Source organism: Durio zibethinus, chromosome 3, assembly GCF_047325235.1.
Source record: "Durio zibethinus cultivar Kanyao isolate XHJ-2024 chromosome 3, ASM4732523v1, whole genome shotgun sequence".
In the NCBI taxonomy this organism is placed as follows: Eukaryota; Viridiplantae; Streptophyta; class Magnoliopsida; order Malvales; family Malvaceae; genus Durio; species Durio zibethinus.
Genome location: NC_143164.1, coordinates 28,913,086 through 28,936,733, shown reverse-complemented (window position 1 = coordinate 28,936,733; position 23,648 = coordinate 28,913,086). Strand labels below are relative to the sequence as shown.

The following is a 23,648-nucleotide window of genomic DNA, read 5'->3' as shown; positions in this document are numbered from 1 at the left end:
AAAAATGACAAAATAATAATAAGGAGATTGTCGATATGGTTCATTCTTGATAGGGAAGTCTTGTATAAAATAAGGTAGGATCAGATTCTCTTAAGATGTGAAGACATTGTTAAAGCTAGAAAATTCTTGAAGAGATGCATGAAGGAATTTATGGGACACACACAAATGGACACTAAATGGCTAGACAAGTCATGAGGCCAAGTTGTTATTGGTTGAAACTAGAAAGTGACTATATCAACTATACCAAAAAATGCTATAAGTGTCAAATTTATGCAGACAAGTTTCACAACCATCCAGCTCTATTACATGTCCTAGCACCTCCATGGGCATTTTTGATGTAGGGAATGGATGTGATTAGACCTATTACCTCAAATGCTTCAAATAGGCATCACTTTATCTTTGTAATGATTAATTACTTTAAGAAATGGGTCGAAGTAGCTTCTTACACTAATATCATAAAGGCAATAGTGTGTAAGTTCATTGAGAAAAAAATAATTTACCAATATGGACTCTCGAAAAGGATTATCTCCGATAATGCCAACAATTTGAATGATAAAATGATGAAAAAGGTCTGTACATAGTTCAAGATAGAGTACCACAATTCAACATTGTATCACCCCAAAATGAATTGTGTAATGAAAGTAGCTAATAAAAATATCAAGAAAATACTGGTAAAGATGATTGACACTTATAAAGAATAGCATAAGAAATTACCTTTTGCCTTGTATGCTTACAAAATAGTAATCCATATCTCTACTAGAGCCACCCCAATTTCGTTGGTATATAGGATTGAGTTTGTGTTGCCTATCAAAGTGGAAATTCTTTTACTAAGAGTGTTAATAGAAGTAAAATTAGAAGAAGTAGAGTGAGTTTACAATCACTTTGAATAGTTGGATCTCATTGAGGAGAAATGGCTTATGGCACTCTATCATGGCCAGATGTACCACAAGAGGATGATGCATGCACATTATAAGAAGATACAACTTAGACACTTTACGAAAGTGCGTTGGTTCTAAAAAATATCCAAGCTGATATGATAATAAGGGAAAATGGACACCTAACCAAAAAGGTCCTTATGTGTTCAAAAAAACTTTTTTGAGTTGAGCACTGATTTTGGCAAAAATGGACAAAAATGAATTACCAAATTCGATAAACTCAGACGTTGTGAAAAAATACTACACTTGAAACCCAAAAAAAAAAGTGAAGAGAAATAAAAAAAAATAAAAAAGCAAGCAAAAATAAAAAAAAATGAAAACAAAAACAAAAACAAAAACAAAAATAAAAAAAATGAAAAAAAAGGCCTAAATTGAAAACCCGAAAAGGGTAATCCAAGTCAAAAAAGGGACATACGAACAAAAAACTTGAAAAGGCAAATCAGGTATAAGAAAAAGCAAGAAAGATATAGTGAAGTTGAAAACTCGAAAAGATGATAGGGATGTAAGAAGGATTAGTGTCAAAAGTGGCTTAAATAAAAAAAGCAAGTCTGCATCAATCTCGAATTATAAGGGTAGGGGTCATTTAATAAACTTAAAAACATCAATGTCATTGATGGGATGAGGTTTTTATTAAGGATCCAGATAAATTTGATTTATATTTTCCAAATATTTATTATTTAAAGAACTGATAATTGATTCTATAATTTTTATCTTTTAATTACCTCTCCTTTTTGTACTTCAAAGGCTTATACCTTCTTTTAATATTTTTAATTTACCTATTTCCTAGCAATAATGGATATCTCTTTTCTCTTGGATCAAACTCTTCTTGGCCATCTTTTATCATAAATTCATTACATTTGTTGTGGAATTAGGATAATGACCAATAATATTCGTAATAAACCTTTATAATGCTTTAGAAGGATTTGAGGATAACAAAAATAAAAGGAAGATAAATGAAAAGAAAAAAAAAGGAAAAAAAAAGAAAAGAAAAGAATAATAAGGAAAAATGGAAAAGAAAAAGAACAAGGGAAACACTAACTTTCAAGGTTTTTAGGCAAACAAAACGCATATCTTAAGTAAGTAGATATGTTATGGGGATCATGATTTGCAAGTTAATATTGGAATTACCCAAAATTGAAAAAGGTGAAATAAGAAACAAGAAATGGAAAAAAAAAAAAGAACAAAGAATTTTTTGGAAAAAAATTTTGAATGATTGGGAATGATTAAAGTCGAGCCCAAAATTCGAAAAACAAAGTAGATTATGAGAACTTGATTATTATAAATTTGAATACATGGTATCCTTTGTATTTATCACACCCCATTGTGTGCACACCTTCGTAAAGTATAAGGAATGGAATATCAAACTTGGGCATGAAAGATTGAGCATGATAAAACAAGGTGAGAATGTTTTTTTAATAGATTTTAGATATGATGGGTCAAGTTGTGGCTAAGAAAGACTTTTGGATTTTCAAACTTAACTTGCAAAAGCCTTTTTCAAGATGAGATTTTTAAAATTATCAAGCCTTTGTTTAAATAAGCTTTTTAAGTTAGGATTTTTAAAGTTGCCAAGCCTTTATTTAAATGAGAGCCTTTGTTTAAAGGAGTTTTTTGATATTAGGATTTTTAAAGTTGTTAAACCTTTATTTAAATGAGCTCTTCTTAGGATGAGATTTTTTTAAAGTTGTCAAGCCTTTGTTTAAAAGAGCTTTTCCCAAGACAAAATTTTTAAAGTTGTTGAGTCTATGTTTAAAGAAGCTTTTCCCAAGACATTATTTTTAAAGTTATCGAGCTTTTATTTAAAGGAATTTTTTAATATAAAGATTTTTAAAGTTGTCGAGCCTTTTATTTAAAGGAGCTTTTTAAGATAAGATTTTTAAAGTTGTCAAGCCTCTAGTGAGAGGAGTTTTTTATTTTATTTTCAAAAGTTGAGGGGCCTTTAATGAGATAAGCTTTTAATTTTATTTTCAATAGTTGTAGAGCCTCTAATGAGATAAGCCTTTTAAAAAGTTATGATACCTCTAATGAGAGAAGTTTTTAATTTTATTTTCAAAAGTTAAGGGGCCTTTAATGAGATAAGCTTTTAATTTTATTTTCAATAGTTGTAGAGCCTCTAATGAGATAAGCCTTTTAAAAAGTTATGATACCTCTAATGAGAGGAGTTTTTTAGAAATTAAAAAAAAAACAAATGAAGAAAAAAAAGAAGAAAAAATGGAAAAAAAGATAAAAACAAAAAAGTCACCCTAACAAAATTGTTATTTGTATCTTTGTATTTTTCATGGTCCTTAGTAATATGCAAAGAAGGGTAGCTGTAGATACTTAATTTTATCCAAAATAATTTGATCATGTTTGATTGCAATTTAGGTTCGAACGTATCAATTTTGACCAATTTGAGTGCTTTTATTTCATATTATATATTCAAGTTCATTTTGCACGGATCGAGGCTCAATTTAATTCAATTTTTGGTTAATAAGACTAAAGGGCCTAACATGCATCAATGTTATTTTTTAGGGCCCAAATACAACCCAAACATAGCCCATTACATAGCCCAGATGTGGCCTATCACATAACCTAAATACAATTCAAATATAGCCCAATACAGCAAAAAAAAAAAAAAAACCTAATCCTTTACGAGATCTTTTTCTGGTCATAAGTTAGGAAGCATAAAAGAAAGGACTTGGTGAGCAAGCAAAAGGGATGAGGTCATTTGGCTAGTTTAAAAAAAAAAAAAGAGAGAGAAGAAATATAGAAAGCTTTGCCAAAAAAGAAAAAGAAGCCATAGCTTTTGAAAAATAGAAAAAATGTAGCTTTTTGGTTCTTCTCGACTAGTTTACATGCATAACTATCATGTTTTCTATATATGGTTTGATCTAGAGAAAAAGGTTAACAATGTAAACTTTTTAAATGAACTAGGAGAAGTCTTTTTGAAAATAAAAAATAAAAAAATTATTTACTGAGTAAGTCTTTTAGAAGAGTGTTTTGGCTTTTTTTTTCTTACTTTAATGCACTAGGAGCTTTAAGCTCCATCTCGACTAATATTTGTTGGCTGTGATGACTTAAAAATGCCTTTTTACTTGAAAAAGAGAACGTTTTCCAAGACAAAAAAAAAAGCAAAAATTTTGAAGTTTAAACTCTAAAAAAATGTCTTCCATGTAAGAGTTTCGGGTTTGTCCTCTTTTTACCGTCCATAAAAGCTTAGGTTTTCATCTAGGATATATGTTTTCCAAGTAAAAACAATAAAAATAACTTCTTTTTTATGAAAACAAGTAACTTTTCAAAACATAGGTGAAAAAGAAGCTTAAGGCAATTTGATAGCAAATGTAAATGGTTTTTAAGATTGCATAGGCTGAGAGCCCAAGGAGTTTAAAGACCTTAAAAACCCTTCAAAGCATTGGTATGGAAGCTATAGTTGTAAGGACTATGGTATGGTTGTGTCTTTTTTTTTCCTCTTATGTTGTCTAACTTAAAATAGAATAAAGAAGGTAGCATGGGTAAAATGAAGAAACCATTTTTAAAAAGGGGTGGTATGGTTGTCCAAGAACATTTGATTTTTTTCTAGCTGAAATTTTTCTTTTGTTTTTTTAATGATAAACAAAAGTTTTAAAACATGAGGGAAGGAATATTAAAATGGAATTTTTAGTTTAGATTTAGAAAGGCTATATAAAAACAAATGAAATCCATTTCTTTGGCTTTCCATTCATAAGCTTTTAAATAAAAGTTTCGATTTGTTATTTTAATTGCTACATTTCTTATGGCATACTACAATTGTTTCTTGGCATTTACTTTCCTTGTTCTCTAGTTTATATGTTATTATGTTATATATCTTATGTTAATTTGTTTATAATGTTTCTTTGCATGCTATTTATTAATTATTCATTCATTGCATAATGTTTTTAATATAAAAAATGATTTTTAAAACCCTATCTAAATATTGGAGGGAATTCAAATCATATTTTGAATGATTAATTTTCTCAAAATTCTACCTAGTTATTAGAGAATTAAAGAAAGTTTTCCTTTACAAAAAAAATGAAAATAAATAAAATTTCTTTCATCCTTGATTTCCTTTAAAAGGGGTATAATGCTAAAAAATAAAATTAAATGTGTATAAGATAGATCAAATCAATCATCTATATTTTTTATTTGTATTTTCATCATCCATTTACTTCATATGATATTGCTTGCATTCATCGTTTTCAAAGAAACATAAATTAATAAATGGTGATTTTGGAGAATTATTTTAAATTAAAACTAATATTCCTAAATAAAAATAATTTGTAAGACCCAACCTAGATATTTGAGGGCTTCTCAATAATTATTTTTTATAAAGGAATATTATGTCAGATTTTGAGAATTATTATAAAAGTCCCAAGTAGATAAATATTTGTTGAAATTTTGCCTAAATATTAAAGATTTTCATTTTTTTCTAAATAAAAAGTTTTTAAAAAAATTCATGGAAAACATAAAATTTGAAGGAATTAGTTTTAAATATTAGAATTAAGATCATTTTTATCAATATTAAGGATAACATATGATTAATTAGTATTGTTTTTAAAATGAGCATTGTGAACTGTTAATTTTTCCCCATACATAATTGTACTCTCTAACTTAAAATTGTTTTTTGTAGATAAAAAATTACATTTTTATAAGCATTAATTAGTTTTAAAAGTTTCAAGTGACCAATCATATTTAAAAAAATTGATAACAACTCTCTAAATTTTAAAATTTTTGTCTAACAGTCTTCAAAACTATTATGATAAAACCACCATGACCTTTTAAAGGAAAAGACCACCATAACATTCCACATTGATCATGATAGGTATAATTTTTCATTTTTTACCTAAATTAGTGCAAAACTATTAAATTTTATTTATTTATTTTTGTTAATTGCAAGGTTGACATGACTTGATATGTTGATTAAAAGGAAATGAGAATTTGTAAATTTTTTTAATTTATTTTTGAATCTTTTATTTTTATATTTATTTGATTAAAAAATATTATGTGTATATATTTTTTCGAATATACAACTTTTAGGTACCAATTTTAATATTATACCAATTTATTTAAAGATCAATCTATAGAATTTATAACCTAATACTTAATTTTTTAATGTTGAAATTATTTAATCAATGTGCAACTTAATAACCACTTTAATATTTGAGTGGTCGTAACTTAAAAATTATAGTAGTTAGATATTAACTATATCAAATAAATTTTTCTAAGATATTGAATTAATATTATTAATAATTTTAATAAAAATATATACATTATTTATTTTTTTTCACTTAATACATAAAAAGATATTTTTATTGAATAATATACCTTATTTCAACTCTCAAAGTTAAAATACCGTTCTTCTCAAATACATTATTTTTCTTTTCATAATTTACATAAATATTTATATAAATATAAAATTATCGTGCGTGCATTTAGACGTGATTAAAACTAACTAGTAAAGAAGAACAAAAGAAAAAACTGAAGTAGTTAATTATGGAATCTATTATGTCCTACTTCTTGTCTTCAAAACTCTGATTCAATACTGATGTGCTTCAGATGATTCATAAAGCTTAAGGAGAAACTTATATGAAATTTCATAAATGAAAATCAAGAAATTTTTTATTAAAAATAAATAAATTAAAAATTTTTAAAATATAAATTAAATGTTTAAAATTAAAAAATTAATAAATTTTAATATATTTATTAAATAAATATTTTTAATAAAAATTTAACAAAATTTTTATCGTTTAATAAGTGTCATTGAAATTTAGATTATAAATAATATTATAAATAATTTTTATACATATTATTAATTTTTATATTAAATTTTATCAATTTATTTATTCGATTTTTTATTAAAATTTTTATTTATTTATTTTTAATAAAAACTTTAACGAACTTCACTATAAATTTTATCCTAAAATTTAATCACCGATGGCCAATTGTAGGACAATAAAATTCCTGATATAATAATATAATAATTACATAATAATATAATAATTACTTCTCTAAAACAATATAATAATTAGAACTATAAAATATAAATATTAAATTGAGGTACACAGCATTCGGCGGCTTTCCTTCTAAATTCTAATACTCCAAAATTGAATAATTCTCTGTCAAAATTATACTATGTCTATAATTTTAGTAGCGAGCCCATTATATAAACATAAATATCATATTTTTTATTATTAATTAAATTGAATTTATAATTAATTTAAATTAAAATAATATTTTTAATTTTAATCATTTTAAAATATAAAATTTACTCTAATGTAAATAAATTCATCTTCAATTAATTTATATAATTATATAATTATTCTTGCAATTCTTTTTCTTACTTTGACCAAAAAATATATATGATTATTATTAAAAGCTTTTTTCAATTTTTTATTAGTGAAATTTTTAAATTTCACAAACAAAATTAAAAAAATGACACATATCCTTTCAAATATATTTTTAAAAATTAAAAATAAATTAAAAATAAATTAAATTATATAATTATTATTACAATTTTTTTTTCATTTTTTATTAGTGAAAATTTTAAATTTCTCAAGAAAAATTAAAAAAATGACACATATCCTTTCAAATATATTTTTAAAAATAAAAAATTAATTAAAAATAAAATATAAAAAGGTAAAAAACACTTCTAAACTAAAATTCAATAATCATCAAATATCTTATATTTTTTTCAATTAATTAAACCCTGAAACATTTTCTTTCATCAATTAAACCCTTATTAAGGGAAAAACATTTAATTGTTTACATCCAATTTATAATTTAATTGAGTGAAAATAAATATTTAAAAATTTAATTAGATGAAAATAAATATTTAAGGTTCAAATGATTGAAAATAAAAGATTTAAGATTTTATTAAGTATAATAAAATTTAAAAATTTAAATAATTATTAAATTTTAATTTGAATAATTTTTTAATCTTTAGTCAAATAAAAATAAAACATATTTATCAAATATTAACTCTATAATTCCACGTAATTTTTCTTTGTATAAAAACTTGGAAATCATAAAGCTTCAACCTTTGTTTCCGTTCCATTCTATATTTGTTTTATGGTATTGGTAAAAAGTAACGTACTAATGACAAGTCATAGTTTTTACGAAAAAAAAAACCCATAAAAAATGAAACTGAAGAAGAAAAAACAAACAAGAAAATACAGTTCTCTTGCAGAAAGAAAGTGAAAGAGAAAGAGATCCCATCTGAGGTACTTGTGGCAATGAATAAGAAAATCACATCGTCATCATCAACAACTGCAAAGCCCATAGGCACAGTTTTGCCATACCAAACCCCGAGACTAAGGGACCACTATTTGTTAGGCAAGAAGCTTGGGAAAGGCCAATTTGGTATCACGTATCAATGTACTCACAAGGCTACTGGCATCCTTTACGCTTGCAAATCAATCCCAAAGCGCAAACTTTTATGCCGTGAAGATTACGATGACGTTTGGAGAGAGATTCAGATCATGCATCATTTGTCTGAGCACCCAAGTGTGGTGCAGATCAAGGGAACTTATGAAGATTCTGTGTTTGTTCACTTGGTTATGGAGCTTTGTGCAGGTGGGGAACTTTTTGATAGGATTGTGGCTAAAGGACATTATAGTGAAAGAGAGGCTGCTAAGCTTATTAAAACTATTGTTGGTGTTGTCGAGGCTTGTCATTCTCTTGGGGTTATGCATCGAGATCTCAAACCTGAGAATTTCTTGTTTGATACTCCTGCTGATGATGCCATTCTCAAGGCTACAGATTTTGGCTTGTCTGTCTTCTATAAGCCAGGTTGGTTCTTGGCTTTTCTTTTTCTTTTTTTTTTTTATATGTTAGTCTTGATTCTCTTGAATAAACGGTAGTTTCTTTTTGGTGGAATGATTAATGTAGTTCTGTAAAAAATCGAGAAATAGAGTTTTGATTTTTCTGATTTTGGTTTGATTATCTGATCGGAAGTTGAGGACATTCTTGATTCTTTGGTTAGAAGTTCAATACCTTTCTGAAGGGTATTGATATCTGATATTGGTTGTTTTCGTTATGATTTTTTTTTTTTAATTAGATTGATTCTTTGAAAATCTTGGGATAATTATTTTTCAGCCTGATGATTCGCTGAATATTTTTCAGATACTGTTCAATAGGATCAATTTCCCTTAGGATTTCATATTTGATGCGTATTTTTGCAAGTTCATTTTTATAATTGTGGACTGTTGGTTCTGGTTTGTTTGATTAGAACAATGTTCTGTTATATACGGTGCATCTTTTTACAAAGGTTTTTTTTATTTTTATTTTCCATAATTAATGCGCTAAATATCTACTTCAATTGAATATAATGAACCTTCTCCAACATTAGCTGAGATGGTTAAATGACTGTCAATTGCTTTTCGGAAATCTCCATAGTGATGTCGAGATCAGCACCACTAGATTATCTGGTTTTGCCTCAGTACTGAATTCTGCTTGGTTGTACGAATCACATTCAAATTTCTTGTGATTGGAGAATCCTTAGGCTTTTTCAAAGAATGGGCAACTTCATAACTATTGCATGTGCTACTGCTTTCCCTTATTTTTTCTGTGGTATATCTCTCGTATTTAATGGTGGTTACTTTTTTTTTTTATCCTTTTCCCTTCCAGGACAATATTTTTATGATGTTGTTGGGAGTCCATATTATGTTGCACCAGAGGTTTTGTGCAAGCATTATGGACCAGAAGTAGATATATGGAGTGCTGGTGTTATCCTTTACATCTTGTTGAGTGGGGTTCCACCATTTTGGGCAGGTATTTATCTCAATAATCGTACTCCCTGCAGCAGTTTGTGCCATTTTGTGTTTTAATATCCTATGGTATACTTACGTTTCCTCTCCACTCACAGAAACCGAATCAGGAATCTTCAGACAGATTTTACATGGAAAAATTGATTTTGTATCTGAGCCGTGGCCTAGTATCTCTGAAAGTGCAAAAGATCTGATAAGAAAGATGCTTGAGAGAGGTTCAACGCAAAGAATTTCTGCCCATGAAGTCCTATGTAAGTCATTGCATATTGTGCCTACGGAATTATTTTTTCTTTGCTATAGCAGGGGAATGAGAATGCTCTATCTTTATTGTATGTGTGTAAGTCACAACAATGGGTTGATTTATGAATCAGGTCACCCATGGATTGTGGATGATAGAGTTGCCCCTGACAAACCTCTGGATTCTGCTGTGTTATCACGCTTGAAGCAGTTCTCAGCAATGAACAAACTTAAAAAGATGGCTTTGCGTGTATGTGATTTTCCTTTTTAATCTTCCATCTATAGTTATTGGAAAATTTCCCATGAAAACCTGATTGTGAACCTATTATCTAGTTATCTTCTATGCTGAATTTAAAATTGAATCTTCATGGTGAAGGATTTTTTATGCTGAATTCATGTTTTGACTTTTAGAAAGTAATGAAGGATATATGAAATTATTTCCCTTTTCAGTCGTTAGTTATGTTATAACTCATGGTGGTATAAACGAAGTAGTATTTCACACAAGAAACAAGTTCGTCAATTCATATTTTTGCTGTTACAATATTCGGACTGTAATCAGCTGCATGGTAGAATGCAACTTCCATTCGTAATTTTTGTTTTTGTCCAGCAAACAAACCTTTGGTGTTGGCTAGCTGGTGGCTAGTTGGGTGGAGGCTGGGGTCTAGAATTTAACTTGTTTTTGATGGAGAGACAAATTGTCCATGATGTTATAACTGTTCCTAGTCAGCTTAGCGCTCAACTATAGCCTAGGTATTAGACATCTCTTTCAGCAGCAGTTGCATGCAGTAGAAATCGGGATCCTAATCTCTTGAAACTGCCAAAAGTTTAACAACCTTCTTAATATTGATTCATATTAACTTTATCTCGGGCTTGTGACAAAATACTACCTCAAACCATGCTTTCGCCCCAAGAAGTAAATTCACCATCAAATAGCTTCATGAGAATTGTGAGGAGGGATTGCTACTTGGGATGAGAAAGAAGGCAAAACTATTATAGTTCTGCTTTTACTCAAAATTTATTATTTTCATATTCAGTTAGATAGCTCTGCTATAACTCACGATTCTAGAAGAGTAGTTTATTGCTCAAAGTTTATCCTTTCATATTTGTACAATGATTCTTTAACTCTAGTCAGCTGCATGATGGAATGCAACATCCAGTCATCTTCTGTGTTTTGTTTGACAACATAGGCATGCATGAAAGAAAGCAGCTACTCGACTTAATTTTTTGTCTTGATTGTTTGGGTCACTGTGACAAATAGTATGCCTTTTAACATATAAGTAAGTTTAACAATCATCTTTGACAATAGAATATAAATTCTTTTGCAGGTCATAGCAGAAAGACTTTCTGAGGAAGAAATTGGTGGCTTGAAAGAGTTGTTCAAAATGATTGATACAGACAACAGTGGGACGATAACATTTCAGGAACTCAAAGACGGTTTGAAGAAAGTGGGGTCTGAACTAATGGAATCAGAAATCAAGTCTCTAATGGAAGCTGTAAATATACCTTCTTGGGTTGTTATTGAAAAATTAATGTAACTTTAATGTTTGTGCTACAATCTAAGAATGTTTGTGCTATAAACCAAGTGTGATATTCTCTACTGTTACAACATGATTGAGTCTCACAATTACAAATATTGCCTCGGGAATTTTGGCAGGCTGATATTGACAACAGTGGAACAATTGACTATGGTGAATTCCTCGCTGCTACACTGCACATAAATAAGACGGAGAGAGAGGAGAATTTAGTTGCTGCTTTCTCCTTTTTTGACAAAGATGGTAGCGGTTACATCACCATAGATGAACTTCAACATGCTTGCAAAGAGTTTGGTCTAGGTGATGTACATCTGGATGAAATGATTAAAGAAATCGACCAAGATAATGTAAGTACACCAGGTCGATTAGACATTCAAATTTTGAAGTTACTATTTCACATTCTACATTGTAAAAGTTACATTGCCATAGTTTTCACATATCATCAGCATTATCATATTTTCATTATGGTTTGATTTCAGCTGTATGAATGTTATCATCAAGGAGAATTTGTATGACTATTTTATAATGGAGAAGTTAGTGAGTAAAATAAATCGACTGGCCTAATAGGTGTGAAGGAAAGGAGTAGCAAACACATGCAAGGAAAATTATATTAACTGTTTTTACCTTCCTCACCCTTTTCCTTACCAATATGTCCCAAGCATTTATAATTTAGACACGTGATATTGCATTTATCTAAAGAAAACGGAGTGAAATCATTGTAAAAAATCATTATAATTTCTTGTTCCTAACTTATCTTGTGATTACATGAAATTGCAGGATGGGCGAATAGACTATGGGGAGTTTGCTGCAATGATGAGAAAGGGTGATGGGATCGGAAGAAGCAGAACTATGAGAAGCAACCTGAACCTCAGTATTTCTGATGCCTTCGGATTGAATGACCCAACATGCGATACTAACTGAAAATCAACCTCTTTCGTAGAGAGCTACATTTTGTTATACTGAAATCAATGGTTAATGACACTGCCGTCTCATTTGAGTTGCCTAGGGTGTCTATGATTCTTTAGGTTGATGATTTGGTTTTATTCAACTGATGCACTTAAGAATGTGAAGATTAAGATTTTGCCTATCCTTAATGTTTATTGGAAATGGCACAGCTGCTAAGGTTTTCGGTAGAATAAATATTCAGTCTAGTCACTAATTGTCTGTATTAGATAAGACAATTATTCTTTCTTGTAATGTTCTATTTTTAATGAAAGAATAATGTCTGGAGTTTAAACTTGTTTACTTTCATTCATTAGTGATGAGTAGATACAAGAAGAGATATGAGATTCGCTTATTTCATCCGCAGACTACAATCTTTGAATTTTAACTAAACAAAAGATCAATTAATGATTCTGCTAACTTGATCTTCTGACATGGTCTTCTCTAACTTCTTTTGAATCCTTGATCTCCTTTAAATGCGCCTCCGGAGGAGGGAATCATTATCGAAAATTTTCACTATTTTATTTAAAAATGAATAATGTACTTTTAATTAAATCTATGATTGAAATTTAATGATGATAATCGAATATAAAAATAATTAAAAATTAATTAAAAAAGAAAAAATGATCTGAACAATATAAATTATAAATTTAATTAAAAGTGCAGCTATGACCTTTAGATAAAATAACGAAAACTTGGTGGACAGGAACGTTTCCCATTTCGGATAACATGCTTAGGATGGAAATGGCCAACAAACATGTTATCTGACAAAGTGATAACTTAAGGCTAGATGTTTCATTCTAGAATGAAAAACATGATTAGCTTTAAGATATGTGGCACATATGTTAAGAATTGGAGGGGACTGTGTGATATGTAGCTCAAACAAGAGATTATATATCCAAACTAATTGAGTAGTCTTGTTGGCTATTGCCCTTTATTTGAGTGAATTTTTTTTTATGCAAAATGAGATAGTATTACAAGAATAAAAAAAAATTATAAATGTTAAAATTTAAAATTTAAAAATATTATACACTAATCATATAAACTAACTAAATTAAATCTCCATTCTATTTAATAGGATTGTGTTCAAACTAGATAGACCCAAGTGGTATAATTTATATCATCTAAGTTTCATGCTCAATTAACATCACTAAAAGCAAGGAACTATAACTAGGATGATTTCTTTAAAAACAAACCATGATTAGTAACGACTTCTAGATATCTGCAAACTCATTTTAAACTGAATCAATGACTAAGACTGCAAAATAAAATTAAAAAAATTCAACTACTTATATATTGTGCACATAAAATTACAAATTTAATTGTACATTATAAATTCTTTTTTTAATTTTTACCAAACTTTGCATTTCTAAAATTAAACCTTTTAATGTATTACTTTTAATTTTTAATTTTAATTTTTTCAAAAATTATTAGTTAGATTTTAATTGTTCTTTAAATATTAAAAAAAATACACTTTTTAATTTAATTACATTATTATTATTTTATTAAATTTTTATCAATTCACCTTATTTTTACAAAAAACCTGGCTTCGTCCCTTCACCGGCACATCCAAAACCATCTTTCAGTTGCATTTTCATAGCATATTCCATTGGAGTAGCCACTTCCTTAGCATGAGTCATGTAAAAATTTTCCAAAATGACTCTACATGTATTTGTGCTAATTAGAAAAAAGTTCATTGCGTAGTAGAAATGACCTCAACACCTTAGAAAAATTAAAAAAGTTAAGATCTTTTTGGAGATCATATAACTCTTGCTATGCATAAATTTTGAAATATTAATCTTTCATTAATGTTAGTATCTTTTTTTATCTAATTTTTGCTTTTGAAAAATTAAAACCATAATATATATATATATATATAACTTTTAATAAAAGCAGTCCCTGGACTCCAATTTATTGTACACGTAAAGGATGTCTTAAAAAAAATTAAAGAGCAAATGATGGAAACGGAACAAGAGGAGAAGCTCCTAGATTGAAAAACAAACCAAAAGCTTCTGCAGCTAACAACTGCAAAAATTAAAAGAAAGAAAGGGGGAGGAGAAAGACAAAGGGAAAGAGAAGAAGGAAGCTTAGGTTTTGAAGGGACTGACTCATGCTTCTACTTCTTCAATGGCACTGATTTTGTTGTTATCTTTATGGCTAATACTGCCTTCTTTTATAGTCTCTTTTGCCATTTCCAATGGTTTAGCCATTGGTTTTTGGTCTTTCAATAGGTGGATTTCCTATAACCAATTTCTTGTTGATTTCACAGCTTTTGACTAAGAATCTATGAGTTGAAATTCCAATGATTTTTTATTACTTACAAATTTTTTTAATTCAATTTCTCTTTTCTTTTTATGAGGTTTTCATGTTAGCATATTAGGTATATTAAGAGCAAACACTTCCAACTGTAAAAGCAAGATGAATTTTCTGTCCGATGTCCACAAACAAAATCCCAAATTTCATTTTCTATTGTTTGCTCCAAAATTTACTTGGTAAGTTCTAATTTTTACAATTTTTTTTTGTTATTATTATTTTTACTAATTTGAATATTTTAATTGTGAAAGTGCTTCTTATAATTAGTTTTGATAATATTTTGTTTATTGCTTTAAGCGTGTTTGAATAAATGTCAATGTGGAAGGACTGCATAAGTGCTAAATCTTTTGTTAGTTTATTTTATGATTGTTATCAGCCATTGGTTTCTATTGAAGGTGAATATCTTGATCACTCTGTTTTGTTGACCAACTGTAATGCAATATCGGATCTATTTCATCTGTGCTGCTTTATTTAAACTATTTGATGAAGTATAAACATTGGTTAGTGAGCAATCTCTTATTTCATTGCAACAGGCTGAAGTGACTGGATTTTGCATGGGGGTGCTCTCTCTATTGCAAGTTATGTTTTAGTTCCTGAAGTCGATGTTATTGTTGCCGCTTATAGGGTTCCTTCACCTGAACTTGCAGACCCTAACCAAGCCAGGGATCCTATTCAAGCTCATTTCGGTGAACTTGATAACTTTGTTGGATTTTTAGATGTGACGGTATGGCAAATTTTTTTTATTCTCCCAACTTCGAATTTTATTAGTTGTTTCCCATCGTATCTTAAATTAGTTTCATGTTTGTCCTGAGTTTTTGAAGTTACTATTGGAAATGGCCCTTAAGTTATTTTTTTTAATACTTGAGGTAATTTGAATCCTGATTACTGTAATTAAGAATCCAGCATTATTATGAGATTTTGCATATATATAATAGATATTACATTATATATAATATATAATAAACATATATATATATAATATATTATATATATGAGTAGGGATTTACTTACACCAGTGTAAGTGTTACATTATCTTTTTGAGAACAAACTGACCATGCAGATGTTGGCTACCCTTAAATTGTTTCTTACTTTCTTTAAGAACAAAATATTTTCAGCCACTAGGCGAGCCATAATGACAGTTTAGTTGCTAGATGTAGTTGCAAATCTTTGTACAAAAACAACAATGATATTGCCAAAAAGTTTAAGACCCAATTTGGTACTTGTGTTTTTATATTCCAAAGGATGAAAGTGATATGTTTCAACCATTAATTTGGTTAGATACTTGTGTATAAGAATATTTTGTTGGATAAGTACTCTTCAATTCCATGTAATGTTTGGTACATATGGTCTAATTTCTCAATGCTTATAGATGCTTTTTTTTTTGTTTGAAATTAAAATATGAATATTTTAAGTCTTTTAAATTTGTATTGTATTAGCTATAAGTTGGTATTTTTACAATATTTTATTATCAATAAAAGATATATATTTAGGATACAAGGTAGCTAACTAATTAGTAATTAATATGTTATAATTAGTATGTATTGTAAGAAGGTTAGAGCTATATATATGAGAATTATTATTATTATTATTATTATTATTATTATATAAAAGGGTAAAATAATATTATTATTTAATTATTATAATAATAATATTATTATAATAAAGTTTTTTATTATATTGTCTTTGATAATACGTGAACAAACAAGTGATTTATTTAAAATTTATTTATTTAACATATAAATTATTTATTTAATATTTTTTAAAATTATTTAAGTAAAAGTATTTTAGGTTTTATTGCATATATAATAAATTTTATATGTAATAATAAAATTTTCATATTTTCAAAAATATCGCATTTTTAATTTTAAAAACGTCATCTTTGATAAAATTTAAGAATTCTTAAAAATATATATTTTTTCATATTTTCAACGAAAATCATATTTTTAATTTTAAAAATGTCATTTGTGTTGAGTTTTGAAAAATAATTTTTTTTATATATTCGAGAAAGATCTAATAATTGTTGCATTATGAAGATTTAATAAAAAGCAACATATAAAATTACTATATTTTAAAGATAAATAACATTGTTTATATAGTCTAAAAGTACAATTAAATAAGAGGAAATGAGCAAAATTTTCACTTTTCCTCCGAAATCTAAAAAAAACCTCTAGAAGAGAAAAGCTTTTTTGTTTCCCTACTTTTCCTTTTTTTTTTTTTTTGACACTATTGACATTGTAAGATTCCTAACATGGGGAAAAGTTTCTTGACATTGGGAAAACTTTCTAAACCAAATCAAGGAATAAAATAATGAAAAGTTACATTCAAGAAGGGAAAGTTAGAATCTATGAACCAACACCCCCTAAGTGAAAGAGATAAATCACTTCGATTTTTTCATGTACTCGAAATATGATGAAAATTTTAATGTAGATGTATTAACTAGAAAAATGATAAAAAAAATTGTAACATTTTAAATATACAAAGCATGATATATGTCAAAATATCCAAGTTCTAGAATTTGACGATTAGAAGTAAAAAATATAGAGTTGTCACCAAGTAAAAAATATAGAGTTGTCACCAATTTTTTTTATCTAATTATGACTAGCCACTTAAGTGAATTTATCCGTTTTATGTTTATCATAAACTTAATTAGAAAGTCTCTAAAAGAATAAGTTCTGATTTATATAAACATAACTAAGTTCAAAAGTTGAATACATGTAGGAAAAGTTTTAGTGCCACACAATATCCATAAATTGGTACCAAATTAGTCTTATATTATCTTATTTAAACCTTAAATGAAATGTTCTTTATTCCTTATTTTCATTAATTTTTATATTTAAATATTGAAAAAATGTCTTTATGGTTTTTTTATAAAAGAAAGTTTCATGCACATCAAGAGTATTCAAGAAAACTCGTTATTCCCTTAAAGAGGCTTCATCGTCATATTTATATTTTATGAAAAAATTTTAATTTCTTTATTTATTTACAAACATTATTTACAAATAATAATAATTAGATAAAGTTTTTAAATTCACACCATCAAAATTCACATCAAAGTTTCATTTTCTTTTCTTTTCATTATTATTATTTTTCAAAATTAAAATTAAAAGAAAACAAAATAAATAATTGACGAAAAACAAGAAATGTAAAAGTTACTGAAAATAAAAAATGAAAAAGAAAATTAAAATAAAAAACAAAAAAAAAAGAAAAAACATACAACTGGTCCAGTTAGGAAATGGCTCGACGTGTAGGTCAACCAAATTTTCACACGAATCATAGTTCCTCCAAATGATGTCATTTTGAAAGTGTATTTAACAAAAAAATCTTCTTTTTTTCACTTCTCTTCTCTTTATCTCTCTTCCTTCTCTTCCTTTGCCTTTTCTCTAGAAACCTAACCAAAATACTCGACAATCTTTAAAAATCGACAAAATGCTTGAATCCAACATTAAAAAATTCAACCAGTTGTCAAAATATTTAAACTTTTTCAAACACTACTATGAAACCTAGAATCTAACCGCTATGAGTTCCTTTGGCCACCATCTATTTGGTCAAACAATTTGAGAACTCATCATAAAATTTAAAAAAAAAATCCAAATTTTTGTAGAAAATTCAAAATTTTCACAAAAGAAAAACCCCAAAAAGAGTCCAAACAACTTCCTAAACATTATTATTTAAAAAATGTCAAAATAGATCTTAAAAGCAAATAGCCCAATAAACCTTTCCAAAATCTCAAAAAAAACAAAAAATTTCTCAAACCCAAAAGTCCTTTTTTTTTAAGATGCTTTAATTACTCTTATGCGTGCTCTAATTGCAATTGATTTCTTGCTAATTATCATTTTCTTAAGCTTTGAATTAAGCTCTTTATATAAAGATCAAAGTTCCAGTTCAACTTGAAAATTTCTTAATTGATCGAATCTAACAAAATCCAAATTTGGCACTTTTGAAATTTCTTTTCCTTTTTCAATGAATTGGTGCCCAAGTAATTCGAAAAAAAAAAACTTAACCTTTTAATTTCAAATCTAAACAAAATCAAAGAACAAAATTTCTGAAATCCTTCTCCCTTTTTTTAAATTATGATTTTTTTTTACTTTAACCATATAACAAAAAATTAAAAATAAATAAAAAATATCAATAAATAAAAAGACTTTTGGGGCTTTATATTTGGGTTTAAAATGCAATTTCATATTAAAGTACAATCAAACAATTTTGCAACCTAAATATTGAAATGAATTCAAAGCCCATTAATATAAAAAAAATATTGAGACAAAAAGAAATGTCTACAATTCTTTGCACAATTTTTATGAAATAAAAATTGAACAAAGACAAAATGTGTCCATTTTGTTCAGGTCAAGAAATGTCCTCAAGGAAAATTTAAAAGACTCCTCCTCAATAGAGATATTCAAATTTAAAAAATCTGAAATTGAAAAGCTCATCCCAATAAAGGTGTTGAAAGTTTAAAATTTTGAAACTGAAAAGCTTTTCCTTAATAAAGGCATTTAAATTTTAAAATTGAAACCAAAAAACTACTCCTCAAAAAGGCATTGAAACTTTGAAAATTCTAAAATACTCTTTTAACCAAGGGCTATGAAACTTTTAAATTTCAAAATAACTCCTCTAATCAGAAGCATTAAAATTTTAAAAATTCTAAAAAGCTCCCCTATTCATAGGTTTTGAAACATTTAAGAGATCACATTCGGAAAATGCTCCTTTTAACTAGAAGTTTTGAAACTTTTTAAAAGGGTTAAATACAACAATGGCCACTATGCTATACACTTTTGTTAGTTTGGTAACTAAAGAAATGAAATTCACAATTAAGTACCTAAATTTTCATTTTGTCATACACTTTGGTACTTCAGAGTGGTATCAATACCTAATAAATCATGAACTGTGCCAAAAACAGCATGATCTTTGCCACATCATCATTATCATGTCAATGTTAGAAGAAAATTTAAAGTTTGAAAAATTCAAGATAATTTACTTAGAAATTAAAAATTATAAAAACTAAAAAAGATTTTTAAATGTCTCTAAAAATTGAAATATTCACAAAATTTTCAAAAAATAGATAACTTTTTTTAAATTTTCAAAAAAATTCAAATATGAAAACATATCAAAAATTTCAAAAATCCAAAAGTTTCAAAAACAAATTCTTAATACTTAAAAAGTATTAAAAAAATGAAAGCTTAAAAATTCCAAAAACATTTTGAAAAACTATAAGAAATTTTTAAAAAATCCAAAAAGACAAATTTAAAAAAATTTAAAAAACTAAAATTAATAAAATAAAATAAAAATTTGAAGCCTTTTCAAGATAAAAAAATTTTCAAATTTGAAAAAACCAAAAAAAAAAAAATGAAAATACAAAAAATTCTAAAAATTGGAAAAAGAAAATAAGAAAAAATCAAAATTTAAAAAATTTAAAATCTGAAAAATGCAAAAATATTAATGGATAAAAATGAAAAGTAACTTTTGACCTTATTCAATTTTCTCCTTTTTTAGATTTTTTAGATTTTTCATTTTCTTTTTTAAAATTTCAATTTTTTTTCAATTTTTTTGAAATTTCTTTAGAAAATTTTTTGATTATTTGTAAACTTTTTTAGAATTTTTTATTATTTTTTCAGATTTTTCTTTGATTTTGATATTGCATTTTTGAATTTTTAAAATTTATCTAATTTTTTCAATTTTTTGAGTTGTTTCTAAAAATTTTCAGATTTTTTGAAATTTTTGGGAATTCTTTTTAATTTTTCATATTTTTGGAATTTGTTAGGATTTATTTTTTTTTTTTTTAATTTTATGGTATTTTTTTGAAATTTTGAAAATTTTTATAGATTTTTTTACTTGTCTACAAATTTTTAAATTTGTTCATATTTTTGAAATTTTAGGATTTTTTAAAATTTATAATATTTTTTAGTTTGTTTAATTTTTCATAAATTGATTTTGAATTTTTTTATTTTTGGATTTTTAGTTTTTTCATATTTTTCTCTTTTTTAAATTTTTTTAATTTAAAAAAGGATTTTTTTAAAAAAAAATTTGGATTTTTATTAAATTTTTTATTTTTTAATTTTTCAAAAATTTTTTGAATTTTTAAAAAAAATTTTAGAATTTTTTTCGAAAATTTTTAAAATTTTTATATTTTTCTAATTTATATAAGGTTTTTTGAATTTTTAAAAAAATTTTATAATACTTATGTTTGAATGATAATGTAAGGATAACTAGGCGTTTTGATACATTTGTAACATACGGGTCGGGAGGAACTCGACCACCAAACTTGGAGAATGAAAATTGAGTGGGGTGCTAAAAAGCAATTTCAATAGAAAGAAAAAAATGGTCATCACCAATCTTTTTGAGAATGTAATTGTTCTCTTAAAAATTTTATCCTTGTAATAAAATATTTAAAACGGGTTTAAAGTTTTAAATAAAGTTGGTCTACAAAAATAAAGTTGGATCTGAGAGTCGATTATGCATGGAGAAAGACTAACATCCCTACGGTGCCTGTTGAAAATGGTACCAATTAATTGTATGTTATCCTTAGATTTTGGTGAAAATGGTCCTATTTTAATGTTTAAAAATTAATTCTTTTGTTTATTCCAAAAATCAAAATTTTTTCTTTTTTTTTAACAAATCATTTTTAGGTTTTTTTTTTTGGAAAGCAAAAATGATTTATTTTTTGATCAAGATGAAAATATCTTGAATATCAACACACTTTTTTCACTCTCTTATATTTAGGTAGAGTTTCAAAAAATCTATAACTTAGAAATTTTGAAATTGTCCCATAAATTCGAGATAACACCTTAAGTAAATAATAATCCTTGAGAGTCTCCATATATTTAGGCCCGATTTTCAAATGTTATATTAACTTGAGATATCATCTCATTTGAAAATGTTTTTCCTTTAAAGAAACCTCATTTATAAAACATATGCATGAACATAATTACAATATATGATGAATGCATGACAATTAAACATGAATAATAAAATATGAATGCATGACAACTAAAGAATGCATGTAACAACAAAAGAAAATGCAAATGCAAATGCAAAATGAGATCTAGTTGTTCTAGTGTTTAAGGGCTAGATTAGGGCTTGGGATTTGTTTAGGGTCTAGGTTAGGGCTTTGGTTTTAGGGTTTAGGGTTAGGGTTTATGGTTATAGTTTGATTTAGGGTTTAAGGTTTAGGTTTAGTGTTTGGGATTTAAGGTTTCAATTTGGCGTTTAGGTTTTGGGTTTGGGGTTTATGGTTTGGGTTTGAGGGTTTAGGTTTATGGTTTGAATTTGGGATTTAGGGTTTGAATGTAGGATTTGAGATTTAAGTTTTGAGATTTAGGGTTTTATTCGACGTTTTGGTGGTTTGAGAGTTAGGGTTTAAGGTCTAGATGTTTTCAGGTTTTATGGTGATCTGAGGTTTCATGGATAATGGATGTGAAAAATTACAAGAACGCCATTAATATAAATGTAAACTTTGATACATGAAAAATGCATAACTATGGGAACAAACTTATTACAAACTTAAGTATTTTTTAAAAATATATTACAAACTAAACATGCATATAACAATATGGTAAAAATGGATTAAAAAAACTAAGGGTTTTAAAATTTTAAATACATGTTTTACCTCTTTTTTTTTTTTAAAGTCATGTAAATAACATAAAATCTCTAAAAAGTATACTAATTATACATTTTTATTTATTGAAAATTTGATCATACACATATAAAATTTGATGAACAAACCAAAAACACAAGCATTTAAAGATGAATCAACCAAAATCTAGCCACCATTCAAATTAAATAGTTTCGACCGAACATCCTTATGACAAATCTACAATTACACAACCTTTCATTTAGCCAAATCATACATCAATCACTTATAAAATCATCATATAGAGGCATTTATATCATAAGATAAATTTTATCAAACATGTAATAAACTAAACTACGAGGAGTCCTTAAAAACAAGAACATTAGCCAAACACCATATGTAAACTACCAAAATAACTACCAAACATGCATTGAACACCTATTACATCATCACAATCACACATACATTTTATTTGAAGTAAGAAATATATCATCACAATCACACATACATTTTATTTGAAGTAAGAAAAACAACTAAAGAGGAGGTTCGACCATGGTGGATTGGTGCTTGGCCAAACCTCTAATGGCCATAACTATGGTAGTTAGTTGAATGAAAACTTGGATCAAGCTTGGATTTAAAGATGAATAAAAATGGATTTTCTCACAAAAATAAAAAAATTAAAAGAGAAAAAAAACAATGTGAAAATAATATGAAAATACAATAAAATATAATGAAATGCAAGAAACTAGTAGAGATTATACCTCAAAGAAAGCCTTTAAGTTTTTTCTATTTTTTTCTCTTTTTTCCTCATTTTTCATGCCAATCCTAGTTGCCTCCTTCTCTTGCCCAAAAAACCTCATTTTTTCAGCCCTTAAGGATGAATAAATATCTTATGCAAAATCATGCAAGCCCTTAGATGATAATTTCTCCTAATGGTCATCCATTCTCCCTTGTTTTCTTTCCAATGAATCACCTTTCACCATTGGATTCAACTTCTCAAGATTTTCCCACATTTTAGAATGTCCATGGCCAAAAATTGCATTTTTAATGCTATTGGAACCAAGTAAAAAAACCATTTTACCCCCTCTTAGAAAGTTTTTACCTTTTATGCAATTTTCTTGGAAAACCTTAACCCCTTCTTCATTTTTGTGATTTTAAAGCACCAAAAATCCTAAAATAATATGGAATTATGATTTGAAATTTTTCATGAAAAATCAATCTCGGGAAGGTCAAATTACGAAGTTACCCTTTAAAGGTATTTTCGTAATTTCACACTTTTCGAGGTGAAATCAAAGTTTTTAATGCATAAAAAATCACCAAATAATATGAAAACATGATCTGGAGTGTTTTACAAAAAATCAACCTC

The 23,648-nt window shown here is 26.9% G+C and overlaps 1 protein-coding gene and 1 long non-coding RNA gene across 2 annotated transcripts; both read left to right on the top strand.

Moving 5' to 3' along the window:
• The first annotated feature begins 8,046 nt into the window (after positions 1 to 8,046).
• LOC111283412 (calcium-dependent protein kinase 11-like) lies at positions 8,047 to 12,705 on the top strand. Its single transcript, XM_022871950.2, has 7 exons — positions 8,047 to 8,714; positions 9,552 to 9,695; positions 9,790 to 9,942; positions 10,063 to 10,178; positions 11,254 to 11,421; positions 11,583 to 11,807; positions 12,238 to 12,705. The coding sequence occupies exons 1-7, from the start codon at positions 8,159 to 8,161 to the stop codon at positions 12,379 to 12,381; spliced, it is 1,506 nt and encodes a 501-aa protein (XP_022727685.2). The 5' UTR covers positions 8,047 to 8,158; the 3' UTR covers positions 12,382 to 12,705.
• A 1,602-nt stretch (positions 12,706 to 14,307) lies between these two features.
• LOC149519728 (uncharacterized) lies at positions 14,308 to 15,540 on the top strand. Its single transcript, XR_016338911.1, has 2 exons — positions 14,308 to 14,894; positions 15,249 to 15,540. It is a non-coding gene; the product is annotated as an uncharacterized LOC149519728 (long non-coding RNA).
• Positions 15,541 to 23,648: the final 8,108 nt, after the last annotated feature.

Bases quoted from the DNA above. Each gene is read 5' to 3' on its own strand.
- LOC111283412 (XM_022871950.2), top strand. From the start codon at position 8,159: ATGAATAAGAAAATCACATCGTCATCATCAACAACTGCAAAGCCCATA. The intron at 9,696-9,789 runs GTATTTATCTCA...CTCCACTCACAG, and splicing joins GGTTCCACCATTTTGGGCAG to AAACCGAATCAGGAATCTTC. The intron at 11,808-12,237 runs GTAAGTACACCA...ATGAAATTGCAG, and splicing joins AAGAAATCGACCAAGATAAT to GATGGGCGAATAGACTATGG.